The sequence below is a fragment of the Telmatherina bonti genome (assembly GCF_933228915.1).
Source record: "Telmatherina bonti genome assembly, chromosome: 19".
Classification (NCBI taxonomy): domain Eukaryota; kingdom Metazoa; phylum Chordata; class Actinopteri; order Atheriniformes; family Telmatherinidae; genus Telmatherina; species Telmatherina bonti.
Genome location: NC_136617.1, coordinates 21,291,793 through 21,310,716, shown reverse-complemented (window position 1 = coordinate 21,310,716; position 18,924 = coordinate 21,291,793). Strand labels below are relative to the sequence as shown.

Sequence of the window (18,924 nt, the reverse complement as noted above, 5' to 3'; positions counted from 1 at the left end):
CCCCCGGGCACAAAAAACAGGATTAGTTGCTCAGGGCAGCTCCTCCCACTAACCAAAATCACACAAATCACTGCTGCTTTCTGGTTTAACGATGTAGACTTAATTTTGCACCATTTTATATATATATATATATATATATATATATATATATATATATATATATATATATATATATATATATATATATATATATATATATATATTTTTTTTTTTTTTTTTTTTTTTTTTTTTTTTTATGAATTTCATGTGATGCCTTTGGTTTAAGAAGCAAAATTTCCTTTTTTTACTTCGTCACAGGGCCGGTTAAATTATTGTTTTTGAAGTTTAAACCTGATTCCAGTTACTACCAATTAAACCCCTGGTTAGAGCGTCCCTCCCACTCCCACTGCCACGTAGGAACATTCCTGCTTGATCTACATCTCTCCTGGAGACCCGAGTTACACAAAAGCAGCGACACCCCTGCGTAATAAGTCAAATACATCTTAAACTGTTCATTTAAACGTTTCTAATTAATTTTAATTAAGAGGCGTTGCAACATATCTTCATTTAGATCAGGGCGGAAGGAGGGGATGTGTCTCCTCCTGTTAGGACCCTTACGTTACCACGTTGACACATCTTTGAGGCTGCACTGCGCAAGAGCAATACGTGGTGCCCCCAACTATCCCATTCAAAAGCAAATGTATCAAGTTGGCAACAGCAAACTAGAAAACACAGCGGAAAAGTTAGAATCAGAATCAGAAAAACTTTTATTGCCATTTTCTTTGAACAATTCACATACTAGGAACTTGTTTCGGTGATAAGGTCCTGAATAATAAAAATGATAATAAAAACTCTGAATAATAATATAAAAGTAGAAATACAGCTATTTTACAAATATTGTACTAATAAGGTAAGGGCATGCAGAGAAATGAACATATATACATTTTTTTCTTCTACTAAAACATAAGTCTGACATGTTTTTGAGTCATACATAAAAAACACTTAATGTTTCAGCCGAATGTCATGTAGTTATTAACCCAGTTTGCTATTTAGATAATCTTGTAAGGCTTTTCTTTTTCAAAATTGTAACCGGATGTGATTAAGTTTTCAGGTGTCTTTACCAAACCTACGCTGGAACCAGGGGCTGGACTTCTTCCCAACTAGAGGAAACCAACGTACCGGGGTAGCAGGGAGTCAGCACACGCACTTAGCCAGAAGAGTTTGCCACTATTACCTCCATCGTTGCAAACTTAGTCTGCGGTGAAAATGATCAAGTGTGTGCAAGGGGTGTTGTCTCTGTCGGTTCTAGTGACGTTCGCCGCTTGCAACGCTCCTCCGGTACCGTTAGACGACATCCTCATTGAGAAAACTTTCGAGCCAGAACAGTGCGTGCGCGCAGTGAAAGTAGGGGATTATGTCAGGTATCACTACATTGGCATGTTTCCGGACGGAAAAAAGTTTGACTCGAGGTAAGTGTCTCGCATTGGGATGGTTTTTTGTTTTTTTCCCTCCACAGGCCAGACTTTCTTGCAGAGCAGCCTGGCTGCTCAGTGAGAACAGCGTGCGTGATGCGTAAAAGTGCGCGTTGTAATTCGCCCCTGTGAGCCACGCAGGCAATGGGGCAGAGTGGTATCTGTTCGTTAATTCAGGGACTCCAAACTGTTCCTATATAAACTCCTATAAAAGGTGAATAACATTCAAGAGTGCTGTCGGGTTAGATCCAGATTTATGATGTTTAATGCACCAGTTGTACTAATCCCACTGGATGATGTGATACGTGGACTGTCTCTGTGCTTAATTTGAGAGTTGTGAGGATCCTTGAACTCCACTTTGGAAACCTCTTGATCTGACCAACAAGAACAACTGACTAAATACCCCCCCCCCCCCCCCCCCCCCCCCCCCCACAAAAAATAAATAAATAAATAAAAATCACTGCACATCAGAACAGAAACTTATATTTTCAAAAGTGTCTCTGAATAATCAGCTAATTATGTGATCATGTTATAAGAGACATACTTATGCAAAATGTTAAATGACAAAATCTCCCTCACTAATCTGTTGATCCCACCACAAGTACCTTCAGGATATGGTCAGAGGCAAAAAAAAAAAAAAGATATTGAAACATGAAGCTTTAATCCATATTGTCCATATTGTTTATCGAGTAACAATATATTTTAATTGTAGTTAGAATACTGGCATAAGTGGGAAAAAAATTTTCTATCTTTTTTTTAGCCCAAAGGGATCAGGGTTCATTTTATAATGTCATTAAATTTGTAGAATAAGCAGGAAAATAATTTGTCATTGTTTGTTCTTTCAGACGATTAAAAGAAAGATGGTTTTTGTTGTCGTTTCAGCTATGACCGTGACAGCACATACAATGTGTTTGTTGGCAAAAAGCAACTGATTGAAGGGATGGACAAAGCTCTGGTGGGGATGTGTGTCAATGAGAGAAGACTGGTAAAGATCCCACCTCACCTCGCCTATGGAAAGCAAGGATACGGTATGTTTAGTTGAATGTGTACCATATTCATCTTAGCATCTTCGTCCCATCACTCCTCTAACTGAGTGGCATGAAAATCAAAAGGTGGCTTGTTCTATAACGTTTGGGAGCTGACTGCTTTGAACACGTAGAGCTGCCATAGCTCACATTGACAATGTGTGAAATTCGCTGGATATTTCAGCAAGGCTGTTGTACTACAGTTAGGTAAATAAAGGAGGAAGTGGGCAGCTCCCAAGCCTCCATGTAGGATGATGTCAGAGGAGCGTCATAGACCAGGAAGCAGATCAGAGGAAACTGCTTTGTATCAAGAATTATAGTTAGTCGCCGCACAGCTGCTTATTCATGTTTCAGCTTAAAGAACAGGAGACAAACTTCCCAGCTGAATTTTTTCTACGAATGAAGATTAAAAACACCATGGACAACGTGTGTGTGTCCAAACTATTAATTACATAGAGTTAGAAATGAGAGGGAATGCTGAAGCCCTGCTTAGATGTGAACGACCGTGTGTCATTTGTGTGTAAAGTTAGAAAATCTGAGAGAAAAAAAGGAGGGGCATGCACGAACATGTGAAAAATATGGCTGTGTCCTTCACTGCTGGTCTTTTTTTCTTTCTTTCTTTTTTTTTTTCAAAATCGCAGTAGATGAAAGAAGTAAAAAGGAAGGGATTTACAAAACGAGTGAGAGAAAGAGTGCCAACTCACCAGTAAACTCCCATCCACATATGTCTGCTCTATTTGACCTCCTCCCTCCTCCTTACGTCTCTCAAGCTCTTTCAATTTTGAATGTTTCTGCACACCTATGACCTAAAATGTTGCATCCTTTCAACAAGTCCTGAAAGTAGTTTGAGAGAATAAATGAACCAGATAAAAAGAAGATATTATCTTTGGTCAGTTATGTATTCTTGATCATGATATTTTAATAACAGCTGATCTGTCTTGATCATCACTTTGGAGGAATTTTATCCCAGTTCTTTAAATTGAGCCATTTCAATTCAAGAATGTTTATGAACATCAGATCCACAGATATTTTTATTTAGACTTCACTGTATAATTAAGAATGGATAAAAGATTATTTTTCAGCCTTTACTTAACCAGATTAAAAAAAAGCCATTTAGATCAGGATCTCTTTCATAAGGGTAACCTGGCCAAGAGGTCAGCAGCACGTGTCTTAAAAACAGTTACATAGAGGGGATGAGATTAAGTAAAGGATGCAATGTTCAGACCCAGATCCAGGAAAACAGGCTCAAAGAAAGATACGACTATTATCTTGTCTCACAGCTTTCATGCTGGAATGCCATGTTTTTATTTCTCTAAACAAGCACTTATCGTTTCAACCAATAATATATTGTTTGGTTCAATCTGTCCATAATTGATTTGTCCAACAGCTTTCTGCTTCAGCCATGAAATCATCATGAAGCTGCAGCTTAACAGTCCGCAGCATTGTCACACCTCAGAGGAGTGTAAGAGTGGTTTGGAACTAGTAAATCAATTGTGATTCAGTTAAAATAAATGAGTTTTAAAACCTTTTTAGATATAAATTCTACCATATTATGACTTTAAACAAATGCTGATAAAAAGCACAAAGGAATGACTTGTTCAGACACAGATTTCAGGTTGTCACCAAGGATGTGCTGGAGGTTTTTACTTTTTGAACCACTCGTTCTCCTCTCCTCTGCAGGTGACATCATCCCTCCTGACTCCATCCTCCACTTTGATGTTCTGCTTCTGGATGTGTGGAACCCGGAAGATGGCGTCCAGATCAACACGTACCACAAACCTTCTGTCTGCAGCAGAAAGGTGGAGGTTTCTGACTTTGTCCGCTACCACTACAACGGCACCCTACTGGATGGGACCCTCTTTGATTCCAGGTTTGTTCTTCATAATCCCACATTCACACCTTCATAGTCACTCAAGCATACATCAGTTTTTCACTTTCTTCTGCAGTCATACCCGTATGCGAACCTATGACACTTACGTTGGGATAGGTTGGCTGATCGCTGGCATGGATCAGGGACTTCTGGGAATGTGTGTTGGAGAGAGACGCATCATCACGATGCCTCCGTCACTTGGTTATGGCGAGAATGGAGATGGTGAGTGTTAAAAGTTTGGTCAGGATTGTTTTCTCAAGTTAGTTGGTTCTGAATCCTCTGATCCTTTGATGGAAATTGATTTTTGAGTAAGTAAGCAATGGTTGCTGTGACTGGACTTTGAGCAGGACATCACCCAAATCTGCCCGATGATTGTATGCTATTCTTCTTCTTCTTCTTCTTCTTCTTCTTATTATTATTTTTTCCAAAATGAGGGAATACAGGGAGTGGTGGCCTAGGAGGACTTGTGTTCAAGTCCCTGGTGTACCAATAGATGTAGACCAGTCTTGGCCCCTGAGCAAAACCCTTTTTTACAATTTAAAAAAGTAAACACCTGTAAGTCTTTGTATCACAAAGAAACAGTTTTAAATACTAGAAATGAGAAGTTTTGTTGGATTTTGCTCATTTTTATTCAAGCAACATGTTTAAAACAGGTTATGACCAGAGCATGTGTGTACTTCTATTGTTTTAATCAATGTAAAACTGTTTGCTTAAAATGAATTAAATGCCTACCTTGTACAAGCAAATAGCTCACAGAATGTGATCAAAGACACTTTCCAGGGTGGTTTCAAAATGATTAAAAGACTTTATTTTTACATGGCGAGAAGATTTTTTACCTAAAAAGACCGATCCTACAAGACCAACTTGGTCTTCACCAAGGTCGGTGTCTGCTGTGGCTCTCACACTTGAGTTAAATCTCACTAAGGAGCTGACCTACACTCATATGCATGGACTATTGTCTGGCTATGGATACCGACCCAGACAATGACACATTGCTTTACTGATTCATACCTTAAAAATCTACAGCAGGGACATGTGGCGAAATGCGGCAGAATAGTGACAAAGAGAAGGAAAGTCGTCCATACAGTGGATGGAATAACAGATGTTGAGGGGACTACAAGTAACTTGGAGTGGCAAATATGAACAAGTCCTACTGGCTGCACTGAAGAGCAGCACAGAGGCGCTTATCACAGCAGCACAGGAGCAAGTCTTGTGCGCTGAACACCAGGACTACCACACCAGACAGGTGTGGTGAAGGCTGTGCAGAGGTCTCTGAAACAATCCAACACTTAACAGCAGGGTGTAAGATACAGTCAGGATAATAATATATGACACATACAATATGTTATGAGCATAACCAACGTACTGTACAGAAACATCTGAGTGAAATATGAAATGGAGACCCCCTACATCACAATGGGAAACGCCTCCCAGGGTGGTGGACAATGAGAGAACCAGGATTCTGTGCTATTGTATGTGTGACTTGCTTGAGAGCTGCCTGTCTCAGCTTTTTTAAACAGTGCTGCTAACAGAGTTACGGTGAACATGAACATTTTTCAGCTCAGCTATGGGTCTGTGCGTTGAAAACGTAATTTTCTTCTCCATGCAGGTAGCGATATCCCAGGCCAGGCATCTCTGGTGTTTGATGTTGTCCTGTTGGATCTCCACAACCCCAGAGACAGCATCACAGTGACAAACCAGGTTGTGCCTGACTCCTGCACAAGGAAGACGGTTGCTGGAGATTTTGTGCGTTACCACTACAACGGTAGTCTGCTGGATGGGACATTTTTTGATTCCAGGTATGTAGTTTATTTTTTTTATGCCAAAAACAAAAACACACACTCAAACTTAATATAAATACTACCTAGATCAGGGGTGACCAGCTCTGGTCCTCAAGGGCCAAAATCCTGCAGGTTTTTCATGTATCCCTGTTCCAACACACCTGACTCAAACTAATCAGTCATTATGCAAAACTTCATTGGCTGTTGGATCTATTTAATGTAAGCCAGGTGTGTTGGAAAAGGGATACATCAAAAATCTGTAGGACAGCGGCCCTCGAGGACCAACTTTAGGCACCCCCCCGACCTAATGTTTAATATCTGCATTTCTTCAACAAGCCTCATGGTGGCAGCATCTCTCAGTGCACAGAAAGCAATAGCAATATGAACCGAAACTTAACCAGCTGTGGAAATCCAGTCTGCACCTAGAGGAGCTTGTTTAACACAGAAAGTACAGATGGAAAGATTGATAAAAAAAAAAAAAAAAAAAAAGTAACATTGTCTTCAGCTCAATTTTGAGGGAAAAGAAAATCTTAGGAAGTTTAATGCTATTTAGACTTTTTCATTCGTCTGTTCTGCACATGATGTGGGTCCGGCCTTCGTTCCTCTCTTTATTTGATGTAGCATTTAGTCGTTGCACACATTCACAATTCAGAAAAGGAAATGGTTCTGTGTTCATGTTTAGTTTTGAGTGTCCCACTCTGTCACACACACATTTTTCTAACTTTTAACATGCTCCAGCTGGAAATATCAAGTAAATTAATTTTCAATACATCATACTCCATGTTCATGAAAAAAACTGCACAGTTGAGTCCTGCAGAACAAGCTCCTGCACAAACATTGGGATTATTGCCATTTTCAAGAAGATAATCTTTTGCTCCACAGCTACTCTCGAAATCGCACTTACGACACCTACGTTGGACGAGGTTATGTGATTGCCGGCATGGATGAGGGTCTGATTGGAGTTTGTGTCGGAGAGAAACGTACCATCACCATCCCGCCACATCTTGCATATGGAGAGGAGGGCACAGGTATGTGAGTGTACAAATGTTCCCAACTTTATTTCCTTCTTTTCTGTATTAAATTATTAATTCTGGCAATTTTTCTCGCCATGCCTCTTTCAGGCTCTAAGATCCCTGGGTCGGCTGTGCTGGTATTTGACATTCACATCATTGACTTCCACAACCCTTCAGACAACACTGAGGTCTCTGTCACCTTCAAGCCAGAACAGTGTGATAAAATAACCAAGAAAGGAGACTTTATCAAGTATCACTACAATGCCTCACTGATGGATGGAACATCAATTGACTCCACGTGAGTAAACTGCTTTTAGACATTTTAGAGCATTCAATTCAATTCAATTCAAACTTTATTTATGAAGCGCTTTTCCAACATAAAAAATGGGACTCAAAGCATTTGACAGTGTAAAATCCTTCCCACCCAATTAACCAACCAAACCCAACAATCCTAATTGCAGACAGAACAAAAACACTGGAAACTTATCATATTGGAACATCTGTCGTCGTGCTTCACACTCCTTCCTGCGTCGGTTGTGGTTTATACCTCAGCAAGATACACAAATGTTTTCATGGTGAATGTGGGTTGTTCGTCTCCGTTACAGGCACATAAGCACCTCGGTCTAACTACTCTGTGGACTCACGCCTGCCGTTTGGCTTTTAATGTGTCTTGCCATGAAGTACTGCAAATAGGTGTTACTTCCTTTCTCCCCAATGTCTCCGTTTCTGCATGGGGCTGCTATGCATCTTCTTTGTGTTGCAACAACATCCTGCAAACACTGTTAAGCCTTGTTTGACATATTATAAGGCAAGCAAGATTATTAAATAAGGTTTGACTAAAATAATGAGTAAGAAGGATTATAATGAGAAGCACTCAGTAACATGACTAACTAGTAAGTTTAAAATGCTAATCACTTGATAAAATAGCTAAATAGCAGGATAATATTGTTTTAGTAGGAAAGCAATGACTGGGATTTTCAACATCAGCTAACTCAACAATTGCATGCGCTCACAATGAGAAATGAGAGCACATAGAGCAGATAAAAATAGTTTATAAGCTTAAGAGGTGCATTCAGCAAGAGCCCTCACTTTTGTCAGTAGCTCTGCAGTCATTTGGCAGATGCTTTTATCTGAAGCAACTTACATGTGAGAAGGGATCAATTACCCAACATGCATATGTTGTGGGTGGGAGGAAGCCAGAGTACCCAGAGAGAACCCACACATACACAGGCAGAAAATGCAAACACCACACAGAAAGGCCACTGCTCATACCTCTCCCCATCCAAGGCTTGAACCAGCAACCTTCTTGCTGTAAAGCAGCATTGCTTACCACGACACCACTGTCCCACTTTCTTTTCTTTTTTTTTTTTTTTTTTGGCCTGTTATCCATTTATCACTTGCAGTGGAGATATCATCATTTTGGGGCATTTCTACTGGGGTAAATGAGTTTGGGAACCAAAAAGCTGGTTTCTTGTTTGAACAAAAGATGGCAGCTTTTTCACTGCAAACTTAACATAAATTGGTATTTCATATTGTACAGGATGAAAAAGATGAGAAATGTGAACGGTTTGGTAAGAAATGGTGCAAATGTAGGCTGATCACTGAAGCACCAAGGTTTAAAAAATCCTGAGTTAAAACGGTTCAAGAACCTGTAATGAGTTACCCTGAGGATCCTTAATACAGCCACACACAGGGAGTTCTGGACAAATGACCAGTTTATTGGTGGAGGAGTATGAACAGAAGATCAGTCCGGGGGAATGGTCTGCAGAAGAAACCAGGCAACAGCTGGGAGGTAAACAGGATGGCAAAATACTCATCCAGGCAAAGACAAGGCTCAGAGATCCAAAGACAGGCAGGGTCGGTAACCAGAAGATCCGAAAGGTAGCAGTATCCGTCGAGGGCAAGGCAAGGAGGGTAATCCAGGGGCATGAAGCAGAGGGTCGGCAACTGAGGAACAATCCGTAGACCGCTGGAACAAAACTAGACATAGGTCTGATTATTATCTGGCAGAAAAGGAGGGATTGGAGGGAGCTTAAGTAGGCAGTGAGAGAAAAGGAAACCAGGTGAACTGAATGAGGTAGCAGAGGCAATTAGGAAGCCAGCAGGTGGATCGAGTAATCAATGATGAGCGCCAGGAGATCAGGGTGGCAAAAACATGACAGAACCAAAATTTAGTAACTTAGTCAGAGTATGTGAGGCTGCAGTCAGCATGCTCACATTGACAAAGCTAATGCAGATGCAACAACTGTTGCTATTACTATATTAATCATTCATGGTTTAGCTCATGAAAGTGATTTTGATTTTCTGTCTTTTTTTTACTTATTGTAATCTACTTTTTTTTTTCCAAAGTCTGTTTAACAAGAATTCTCAGATAAAAATAGGATTGTAACTTTATTCTATATTCAAAAAGTTAATTGCAAAGGTTGGTGAGGTTTGGGGCTTTTTGTTAAATGGAAAACGTGGAAAGAGGAAACAGATTTAAATAAAACATTTAGACCAGGGCTACTCAATTAGATATTCAGGTGGGCCAGATTTTCAAATAAAAAAAATTTATCAGAGCCAGTAATTAAAGTAAGGGAAAATAAATCAGTATAAATAAATAAATAAATAAAAGACACATTTACATTTTGAAAAATAAATACTTGATTATTTTTTCTATTTTAAATTCAGTCCCACAAGACAAGGGCAAATGCACAAAATAAAAATACAAAAATTCCAGTCAGAGCCTATTTTTCTCCTAACTTTTTTTTTTTTTTTTTAAAAAGGTCATATGAAACTAAACTTGTCGATGTTGTGCCTCCTCATATTTTATTCTTTAAACACCGCCACACACTCATTGCATATTAAACACATCGGTTTGGTGCTCGAATGTGATGGAAAAATAAACAAATACTTATCAGTCCAGGCGGCGTTAAAACAATTTAGGGTTTTGGGACAGAGAGCGACATGCTTGCTGGCGCTACTCTTACAACTTCAAAACACGACACGCGCTGGGGTTAGTGTTGCTAGGCAACCAAGTGTCGCATTCATGGTCTGCATAACTGTAGGATTGTTTGCCACTTAATCAGTGTAGGAATGACTAAAGGTACTTGATTAATATCTTTATTCTTTTACAATTTACTGGGCCACATAGAAGTTGGTTCTGGGCCGCATGTGGCCCGTGGGCCGCCATTTGAAGAGGCTTGCTTAGACCAACTCACCACTTGGGTTAAAAATGTCTTTATTTAACTAATGTTGCGAAAAAGAAGAGGAACTTCCTCTAGACACCACAGATCAGAGACACAGGACTCACAGCTAAGAAGGCTTCTTTAATTATCCAGACAAACTGACAGTCTCAGTGTAGATACGAGAAAGGCTCCTCACAGCAATATATAGTGTCTTTCTCTGCACCCTCCTGCATAAATACTTCCTTACATGGGAAGGCATGTCTCAGGTTGCTAATTGTACACTGTCCAAAGTTAGCCTTGTAATGGACACGGTTGCCATGCTTGTCACAACAGACTGTTGTTTACCAAGTTTTTATGTTTCCATTGTGAATAGTCCCATTAGTGCCAGAATACATGAACTGTAACCATGTTAGAAGCTGGCCTGTCAGTATACAAATAAAACCCATAAACTGTTTTTTAAATGCAAATACAAGAACGAGTCATTCTTTTGAGGGTTTTTATCAAATTTCTTGTTCATCAGGTACAGCTATGGAAAGACATACAACATTGTCCTTGGAGCCAACCAGGTTGTTCCGGGAATGGAGGACGGGATGTTGGATATGTGCGTGGGAGAGAAAAGGCACCTTGTTATACCCCCTCACCTGGGCTATGGGGAGAGAGGAGTTCGTAAGTAGCTAACAACTCAATGAAAAAGTTTGAAGACATGTGACTATTCTAGACTTGCACACAAAATCTCACCAAAAATTTGCCATTTTATGATCAAATGATTAAACAGTCCTTTAAAAAAATTATTTAATATTTGGATTTACCATCAAACTGTTAGCTGATCAGTTCAGTCAATGTTGTGCTGTTTTGTCCAATTCATGGTCATACAGTTGATTATAAGTTTTTGTTTTCAGTAATGAGCTAAAAGTAAATTCTCAACCACAGTCAGAAAGTTAATCGGTCTCGTGTGGAAAACAGTGTATGTGTGTGTGTGTGTTTGTGTATGTAGCTAATGAGGTTCCAGGGAGTGCTGTGATGCTGTTTGACATTGAGTTGGTTGACATGGAGGAAGGACTTCCTGAGGGCTACATGTTCATCTGGAATGATGAGGTATCGCCTGACCTCTTTGCCGAAATGGACAAAAACAACGACAAGCAGGTGGAGCCCTCTGAGGTACGCCGTCACTCAATGATAAACTTTAATAATCTCTTCATGTTCAGTTTGCCTTTTTTGATCCATTTTTTGCCTCCACAGTTTACTGACTACATCATGCAGCAGGTGAATGACGGTAAAGGCCGCCTGGCTCCTGGTTTCGACCCATACCGCATTATCGACAACATGTTCTCTAACCAGGACCGCAACGGAGACGGAAAGATCACAGAAGCAGAGTTCAAGCTGAAAGCGGATGAAGCTGCTGCGCACGATGAGCTATGACGGGACTGAGAGTAAAACACATCTGGGTGAAGGAAAAAGGGTCAGATAGTTGGTGAGATAGGAGGTTTTTGAAAATATGGGGGTAGAGTAGCAGCAGGTGCGGCTATTAACAGAGAATAAGCAAGTGTGGTATGGAATCTCTCTTTAAGAGACCTTTAACTGTTTGTTTATATATGTTGGGGACTGAAATGATCAAATTACATCTTAGTCACACAGTTTTGATAAAAAAAAGGAGGAAGGTTTAGGTATATATGAGTTATTACAAGGAAAAATATTTGGAAGAGAAAAAAAATTGTTTGAGGACTGTGATGACAGTGAATGATTTTTTTTGTACCTCCTTGTTCATCAAGTTCTAGTTTTCTGTGAGTTTTTTAAGGGTATAAAAGCACTCCTGTGTGTGAAAGTACAAGCCATGGCTTCACTCCAAGCTCTGTATGTTCAACACTTTTCACAAACTTGTTTGTTGTTGAGTCAAAATTTGCTTTATGTCAGTATGAATTCATCTGTTGTCTTCCTGGTGAGTTGAGTTTGGCTTCACTGATGCTGCATTCCATTTGTCCCTGAACTGTAAGCATGTACTAATCAACGGCTTGTTGATCTAGTCATCACTTTTTATATGTGAGACCGCCATGTTGGATTTTTAGGTTACATCTGGTGAGGTTTCCCCTTCTTTTCAAGTCACAAATCTGACTTCAGGGGCCTTTTCCAGTTGCATTTTTTTTAAATAATATATTGACCTCAGAAATGCATAATTTCAGGTTTAAATGAAATGCATTATCATTTTAAAATGCTGATTTAGGTGAGTATGTAACGTCATAATATTATTCTTTCCCCATAGTTTATAGCAAACACCTTCCACTGTTTTGTATTATCTGTTGTTGAAAATCATCCACATGACACTGGAAGGGCTAACATGTTGCTATGACTATCCACTGCTTTAGTCCACTTTTCCACACAGTGCTGGTTTATTGTCTTATCCAAATGTCAGATTTAATGTAGGATTTTGTGTGTTAATGTGTTTCTTTGTGTGTGTGTGTGTGTGTGTGTGTGTGTGTGTGTGTGAGAGAGAGAGAGTAAGAGAAATGTGTGCTTATTTTGGTATCATGTTTTTAATTGGTGAGAGGGCTGGATAGTGGCAATGTCAGCTAAAATTTCAATTTGATAAATGATCTGACTTAAATATACAGATTGTGTCTGGTTTTTTTCTGCTTGTCTGTCCACATGTTTCTATTTGCTTTAGACCTGGTTGCTGTTTCTGATGTATCCCAATATCCGTCATGTTTGCTAATCTCTTGGTTTGCAAACATAACAACAACATAACCCTGTGTGAATAACACTGAATCACTGAAAAAATAAAAAATTATATATATATATATATATATATATATATAATTTTATTTTATTTATTTATGTTTTGGTCAGCTCAAGGTACTAACACCACCTCTCTGGCCATTAGCTGCTGGTTTTACTTAAATATGAGATATGCATATTTAAAATTAAACTCATATCCTATGTGCCCAAAAGCATAATCAGGCATATTAAAGAGAATTCATTAAAGACCCATTGTTCAGATGAAAGACAGGACTCAATGCTGGAACGAAAGCCTTCTCCCTTTACTGTAGGTCAAATAAATCTACTTGAATTTTTTTTGTAAAAGCAAATGTTTTCCAAACGTAGTAAAGTTGAGGGACACTCAGGTCTAAATGTCTAATAAAAGAATATTGATCAGACATAGCAAAAATAGTGATTTTTCTTATATTTAGCAACTAATAGGATAACTTTTGGTCTTAAGAAATATTTTTTGACCTAAACATCATCCCTTTGACAGCTACAACAAGCATTCATAAAGTTGAGACAGTGTCTTGGTCTTTGCACCATCAATTTTACTAAAGCAGTACCCACAGACTTACCCATGTTCAAAGAAGTATATTTTTTCCTTTTATAGTACATTTAATACGAGAAAAGTACCTGCATGGTACCTGATGGTAGAGAGAAACAACAAAGCCTGTCGGATTCTGGCCCTCGAGGACTAGACTTTTCCCTCCACTATTGTTCGGAGAAAGAAAGTGGCAGTAGATCAGAGACGATCTATGGTTCATATAGTTCAGAATGATAGTACTCTATAAGAGTACCCCTGCTCTGTCTTCAGACATCTTAATCCAATGTTGATGGCTTTACCATCTTTTTCATTAATTATCAAATAAAATCAAAGTTTATTTGTATAGCACCTTTCATACAAGAAGCAGTTCAAAGTGCTTTACATATATTAAAGCAACAAGTAAAACAAATGGCCACATCATACACACACACACACACACACACACACACACACACACACACACACACGACAACCCCCAATCTCATGTTGCCTGATAAAGCTTCTAAAACAGTTTTCTGTCTCTTTAACCGACAATAATAATAATAATAATAATAGTAAAAGAATAAAAATAAAAGAGATAACATCTGGCTTAGAAAACTGTGAGGAAACGATGTCCTGGGGATCCCCTCACACCAGGGGCCAGCTCACCCATAGCCATAGGGTGCGTCACCACTGGAACGGCCACGACTCAGGGTTGGCCCCGATCCGTACTACAACCAAATGGCTGTAATACAGGGGTCAACCTGTCAGAGGCTATCCCCATGGCAACAACCCAGCAATTTGAATAGGCAAGGCCCCCAGCATTGTGGATCCCCATGAGGAAAACACTGGAGTACCAGAACTTAAGATCAAACAAGACTAAGACCTACAAGGAAGCAGCTAAGAACATAAAATAAATACATAATAAAAGTGAGCATAGGAATAAAATATTTAAGAAATAAAGCAATAAAATCAGATAGAAATAAACAGGTAAAATAGAACAACAATAAGAACAACAACAATAAATAAATAATCCTTCCATAGACTAAAAACCGGATAAGATTATCTAAAAGCTAAACTAAAGAGGTGGGTCTTGAGCCTCTTTTTTAAAACATCAATAGTCTCTGCAGCCCTGAGGTTCCCAGGTGGCCTGTTCCACAGACAGGGACCATAGTGGTAAAAATAGGCCTCACCATAAATTTTGGTTCTTACTTTAGGAACATGTAAAAGGCCGGTCCCAGAGGACCTCAGGGTTCGCAAGAGTTCATATCGTCAAAGGATTTCAGATAAATAAGAAGGCCCAAGACCATTAAGACATCTAAAAATCACAAAGAATCTTAAAATCAAGCCTGTGGGCTGCCGGCTCGCTGTGCGGCCCGAGCTTCGGCACCCGGCGCCCGACGGGCCGGCTTGCCGTCGCCCTGTGCTGCCCGGTGCCCCTGCCTCGTCGCGCCTGCCTGGAGGCTTCCACTGCTCTGGGCTCGGCGGACGGAGGCTCTCCCTGCTTTGCCTGCCCGGGCTCTGTGCGCGGTGGGCTTGCCGGGCCCTGGGGGCCTTGGGTTCCTCCCCTACGCCTCGGGTCGTGGTCGTGCTCCCCTACAAGCACTCAGCTGATCTTTGATTGCATGATCACAGATTGAACACTCACAAGTGCACGCCCACAAAGCGCTCATCTTCCCATCTGCTTCCTGCTAAATGTTGCTGATGACTCTCTGTAGGTATGTTTAATAACGTTTGGTATTGTAATTGTTATTTTATTAATTCATTTACTTTTTCTACTTTTATTTTTCCTTTTTTTTTGTCTGTTTTTGAATATCGTCAGTATCCTACTTTTGTCTTGTTGTATTTTTTCGGTACTTTATATTGTTTTGCAAATACTGTAACTTTAGCAGCTTAGACACGCCTTTCTTTTCTGTCTCTCTTTTTCCTCCTTTCATTTCCTCTTTTTTCCCTCTTTCCCTGCCAGATCCAGCTCGGCCATATCAAGACTGACGATGATTGCAAAATGATAAAAGGAAAAAAAATAAAATAAAATAATTAAATAAAATAAATTAATTATCATAATAAAAATATTCAGATTATCAAGGGCAGCTATATACATGAGATGTCTCCCTTGACAGAGCAAATCTGTCTGGCAAAAATATGGCACGCAGATTGCTGTTCTGTATGCTGAGATGCTGGACAGGACAGGTAAAAAAAAAAAAAATAAATAAATAAAAAAAATCAATCCTGAAACGCATGGGGAGCCAATGCAGCAATTTTAAAACAGGAGTAATGTGTTCCCACCCTCTGGTCCTCGTCAGAACTCGTGTCGCTGGGTTCTGGAGTAATTGTAAGCTTGAAATGGACTTTTTAGGAAGACCGGAGAGCAAGGCATTACAATAATATAATCTACTAGAAATAAAAGCATGCATCTGCATCTCTGTGCTGGCAAGAGAGAGAAATGGGCGCACTCTGGCGGTGTTGTTTAGATGATAAAACAGATTTCTTACACAGTTAGGTCTAAAGTTTTGCAGTTTGTGTAAAATGATCTCTCGTCTTCAGGACCAATAATTAAAACCTCAGTTTTATCCTGGTTGAGCTGTTGGAAATACTCTAGTTCATCAGGAGACACAGCAATGTATAGCTGCGTATCATCAGCATAGCTGTGAAAAGCAATGCCATCTCTCCTGATGACGTCCCCAAGGAGCAACATGTACAGATTAAAAAGCACTGGGCCTAAAATTGATCCTTGAGGAACTCCACATCTAATTTCCATGGGTCCCTGAGGAGCAAGTATCCATATTTACAAAAAACTGTCTGCCTGTGAGATAGGAGTGAAATCATTTCAAGACAGTTCCTGAGATGCCCACCAGCCATTTTAGTCTATTTAATAAAATAATGGTCTACTGTATCAAAGGCAGCACTGTGATCCTGGAGAACCATGATGGAAAGCTTCTGTGAATCTTAATTACATCTAAGTTCATTAACGATTTTTAAAAGGGCCAGACTGATATTTTTCTAAGATATTGTTTTTATTCAGGTGTTCGTGCAATTGAATAGAAAAAACTTTTTCTGTCAATTTCCTTATAAAAAAAAAAAAAAGGTAAATTAGTAACAGGTCCATAATTATCATGGGTGTTTGAATCCAAGTGATTCTTCTTCAGAAGGGGCCTCACCTGTAAGGGGTTATGAAGCCAGAACCCAAAACTCAAGCAACAGTGGAGATAAAACAGATTTACTGAAAAAATGATGGCATTGATGGTGTGGTCTAATAATATTTGATATTACATAACTTTTTCAGAAGAGTTGCGTACCTTCCTGGTCGCTCCGCAGAGGGAATCTCGGCCGCGTGGCATCAACGTGTTAAAAGAATTGACCGTTTATTGAGCGTTATGGATAAGATACAGATTACAGAGTTCGCCCACGTAGCAGGGGTCGGGTGAAATCTCTCCCGTGCTGCCTTCTAATTTAAACCTCTCCATTTCTCCACCCCCGTTTTTCCCCATTCGTCTGTCCACATCTCTCCTCTCTTGTGTTTGCCGCATGCCACATTCCAGGTCACTGTCCTGCATCAACTTTTTCCCTTAGATGGACTTTATCTTCAGATAAACAGTGCAGAAAACATTACCTCAGAGAACATTGCAGGTCACTGTGACCGTTCCTTCAACTTTTAGAAAAAGATCTTAGATCATCCTGTCCTGCAGTTTTTACTTTACCACAATGGCAACTCTGAATTTCCCCTCGGGGATGAATAAAGTATCTTTGATTTGATTTGATTGATTGAAGATGGTCTTGCTAGTCTGGTCATCAGGAGGTCTGGAACACAAAAAGAGGTGCGCCAAAAACAGGGGTGGAATAATAAGAGGCCAAAACAAATGTTTACTAGGAGCTCTGGTGAATAAGAAGCCCCAGAGTGATCATCCAGAGCAGGGAAAATGGTCTCCACAATCCAAATTCTCAGGTTCCAAAAGCAGTCCAGGGTCATACACAGGTCTCAGGAGAGGGAAGGGATCCAAAGAGCAGAGACTAGAGGCAGGGTCAGGAACAGGAAAGGTTCGGCAACAGGAGGTAAATTCTCATACCAGAGGGAAGAAGCAGAGGCAGTAGTTGGGGACAGGGAGGGTCAAAAACCAGGTAATCTTCTAGAAACAGGGCACATGAAACAAGGCTTGGAAGTTGCACACAAGGACAGGCAATCTCACACTGAGCAAGTCTGGAGCAGGTGCTTAAATAATGAGCAGCACAGGTGAAGATAATCTGCAATCAGGCAGGGGAAGAATGCAGCTTATTAAGGGCAAAGCAGAAATCATGACACTCACCACCGCTGTTTTAAAAGCCGATGGAAATACACCTGTTGGAAGAGAGTAATTCACTATATTTAAAAGTTTGAGCTCAAAGAAATCATAAAACATTTTTAAAAGTGATGGGGGAATGGGGTCTAAAAGACAGGTTGTTGGGTTTAGCTGGGAGAAAACTTGACCAAGCAGCATTGCATCAACCAGAACAAAACTCTCTAGTGTTTCCTTGGGTAAAAACAATGCTTCAGATCTGTTAAAATCAACATTGCGTTGAGATTAAAGATTGGATTTAATAGCATTGATCTTACTTCTGAAGTGATCTGCGAAGTCCTCACATGCAGCGTTCGATGGCTGCACGGAGGACTTATTACTATCTGTGTTAACTAAAAGGTTGATTGTCTTAAAAAGGAATTTTGGATTATTCTTATTGACTGTAAAGAGAAATAAATGGTTCTTGCCTGTTTAACTGTCTTATTATAAATGTTGAGCTGTTCCTTTAAAATGTCCAAGTGTACGATTGATTTAGTTTTCCTCCATTTTCTCTCTGCTCTTCTGCAGCTTCTTTTAAGATCTCTGATTTCCTCATTTATCCAGGGTTGTGTGGGTCTAGATCTTATTGTTTTAGTTTTAAGTGGAGCTACAAGGTTGATAGCTGATTATATATATATATATATATATATATATATATATATATATATATAGATAGATAGATAGATAGATATTTATAGATATATTTATATATCTATATATATATATAGATAGATAGATAGATAGATAGATATAGATATAGATATAGATATATAGATATCTCTATCTATCAGTGTGTGTGTGTGTGTGTGCGCGCGCGCGTGTGTGTGTGTGTTGTTAAAATATGTACATTATTCTTTGTACAATTACCTTCTGTGGCTCGAAAGCAGGGGCTGGCAAGCTAGTGATACTGCGCAGGCGCAGTTTGTGGACTCTCAGTACCATAGCAACAAGAACAGACATCAGTCGTCAACATGGTGAGTGTTTCGGAACATTTTATATTTAATATGATAATTATTTGGTGAGTAATTTA

The 18,924-nt window shown here is 39.6% G+C and overlaps 1 protein-coding gene across 1 annotated transcript; it reads left to right on the top strand.

Moving 5' to 3' along the window:
- Positions 1–1,136: 1,136 nt before the first annotated feature.
- On the top strand, positions 1,137–12,908 carry fkbp9 (FKBP prolyl isomerase 9). The gene is made up of 10 exons (XM_079258860.1): positions 1,137–1,448; positions 2,334–2,479; positions 4,157–4,346; positions 4,423–4,568; positions 5,956–6,145; positions 7,010–7,155; positions 7,249–7,438; positions 10,828–10,973; positions 11,302–11,465; positions 11,547–12,908. Exons 1-10 carry the CDS (start codon positions 1,246–1,248, stop codon positions 11,724–11,726), a joined length of 1,701 nt encoding a protein of 566 aa, XP_079114986.1. The 5' UTR covers positions 1,137–1,245; the 3' UTR covers positions 11,727–12,908.
- The last annotated feature ends 6,016 nt before the right edge of the window (positions 12,909–18,924 follow it).

Bases quoted from the DNA above. Each gene is read 5' to 3' on its own strand.
- fkbp9 (XM_079258860.1), top strand. From the start codon at position 1,246: ATGATCAAGTGTGTGCAAGGGGTGTTGTCTCTGTCGGTTCTAGTGACG. The intron at 6,146-7,009 runs GTATGTAGTTTA...TTTGCTCCACAG, and splicing joins GGGACATTTTTTGATTCCAG to CTACTCTCGAAATCGCACTT. The intron at 7,439-10,827 runs GTGAGTAAACTG...CTTGTTCATCAG, and splicing joins GGAACATCAATTGACTCCAC to GTACAGCTATGGAAAGACAT.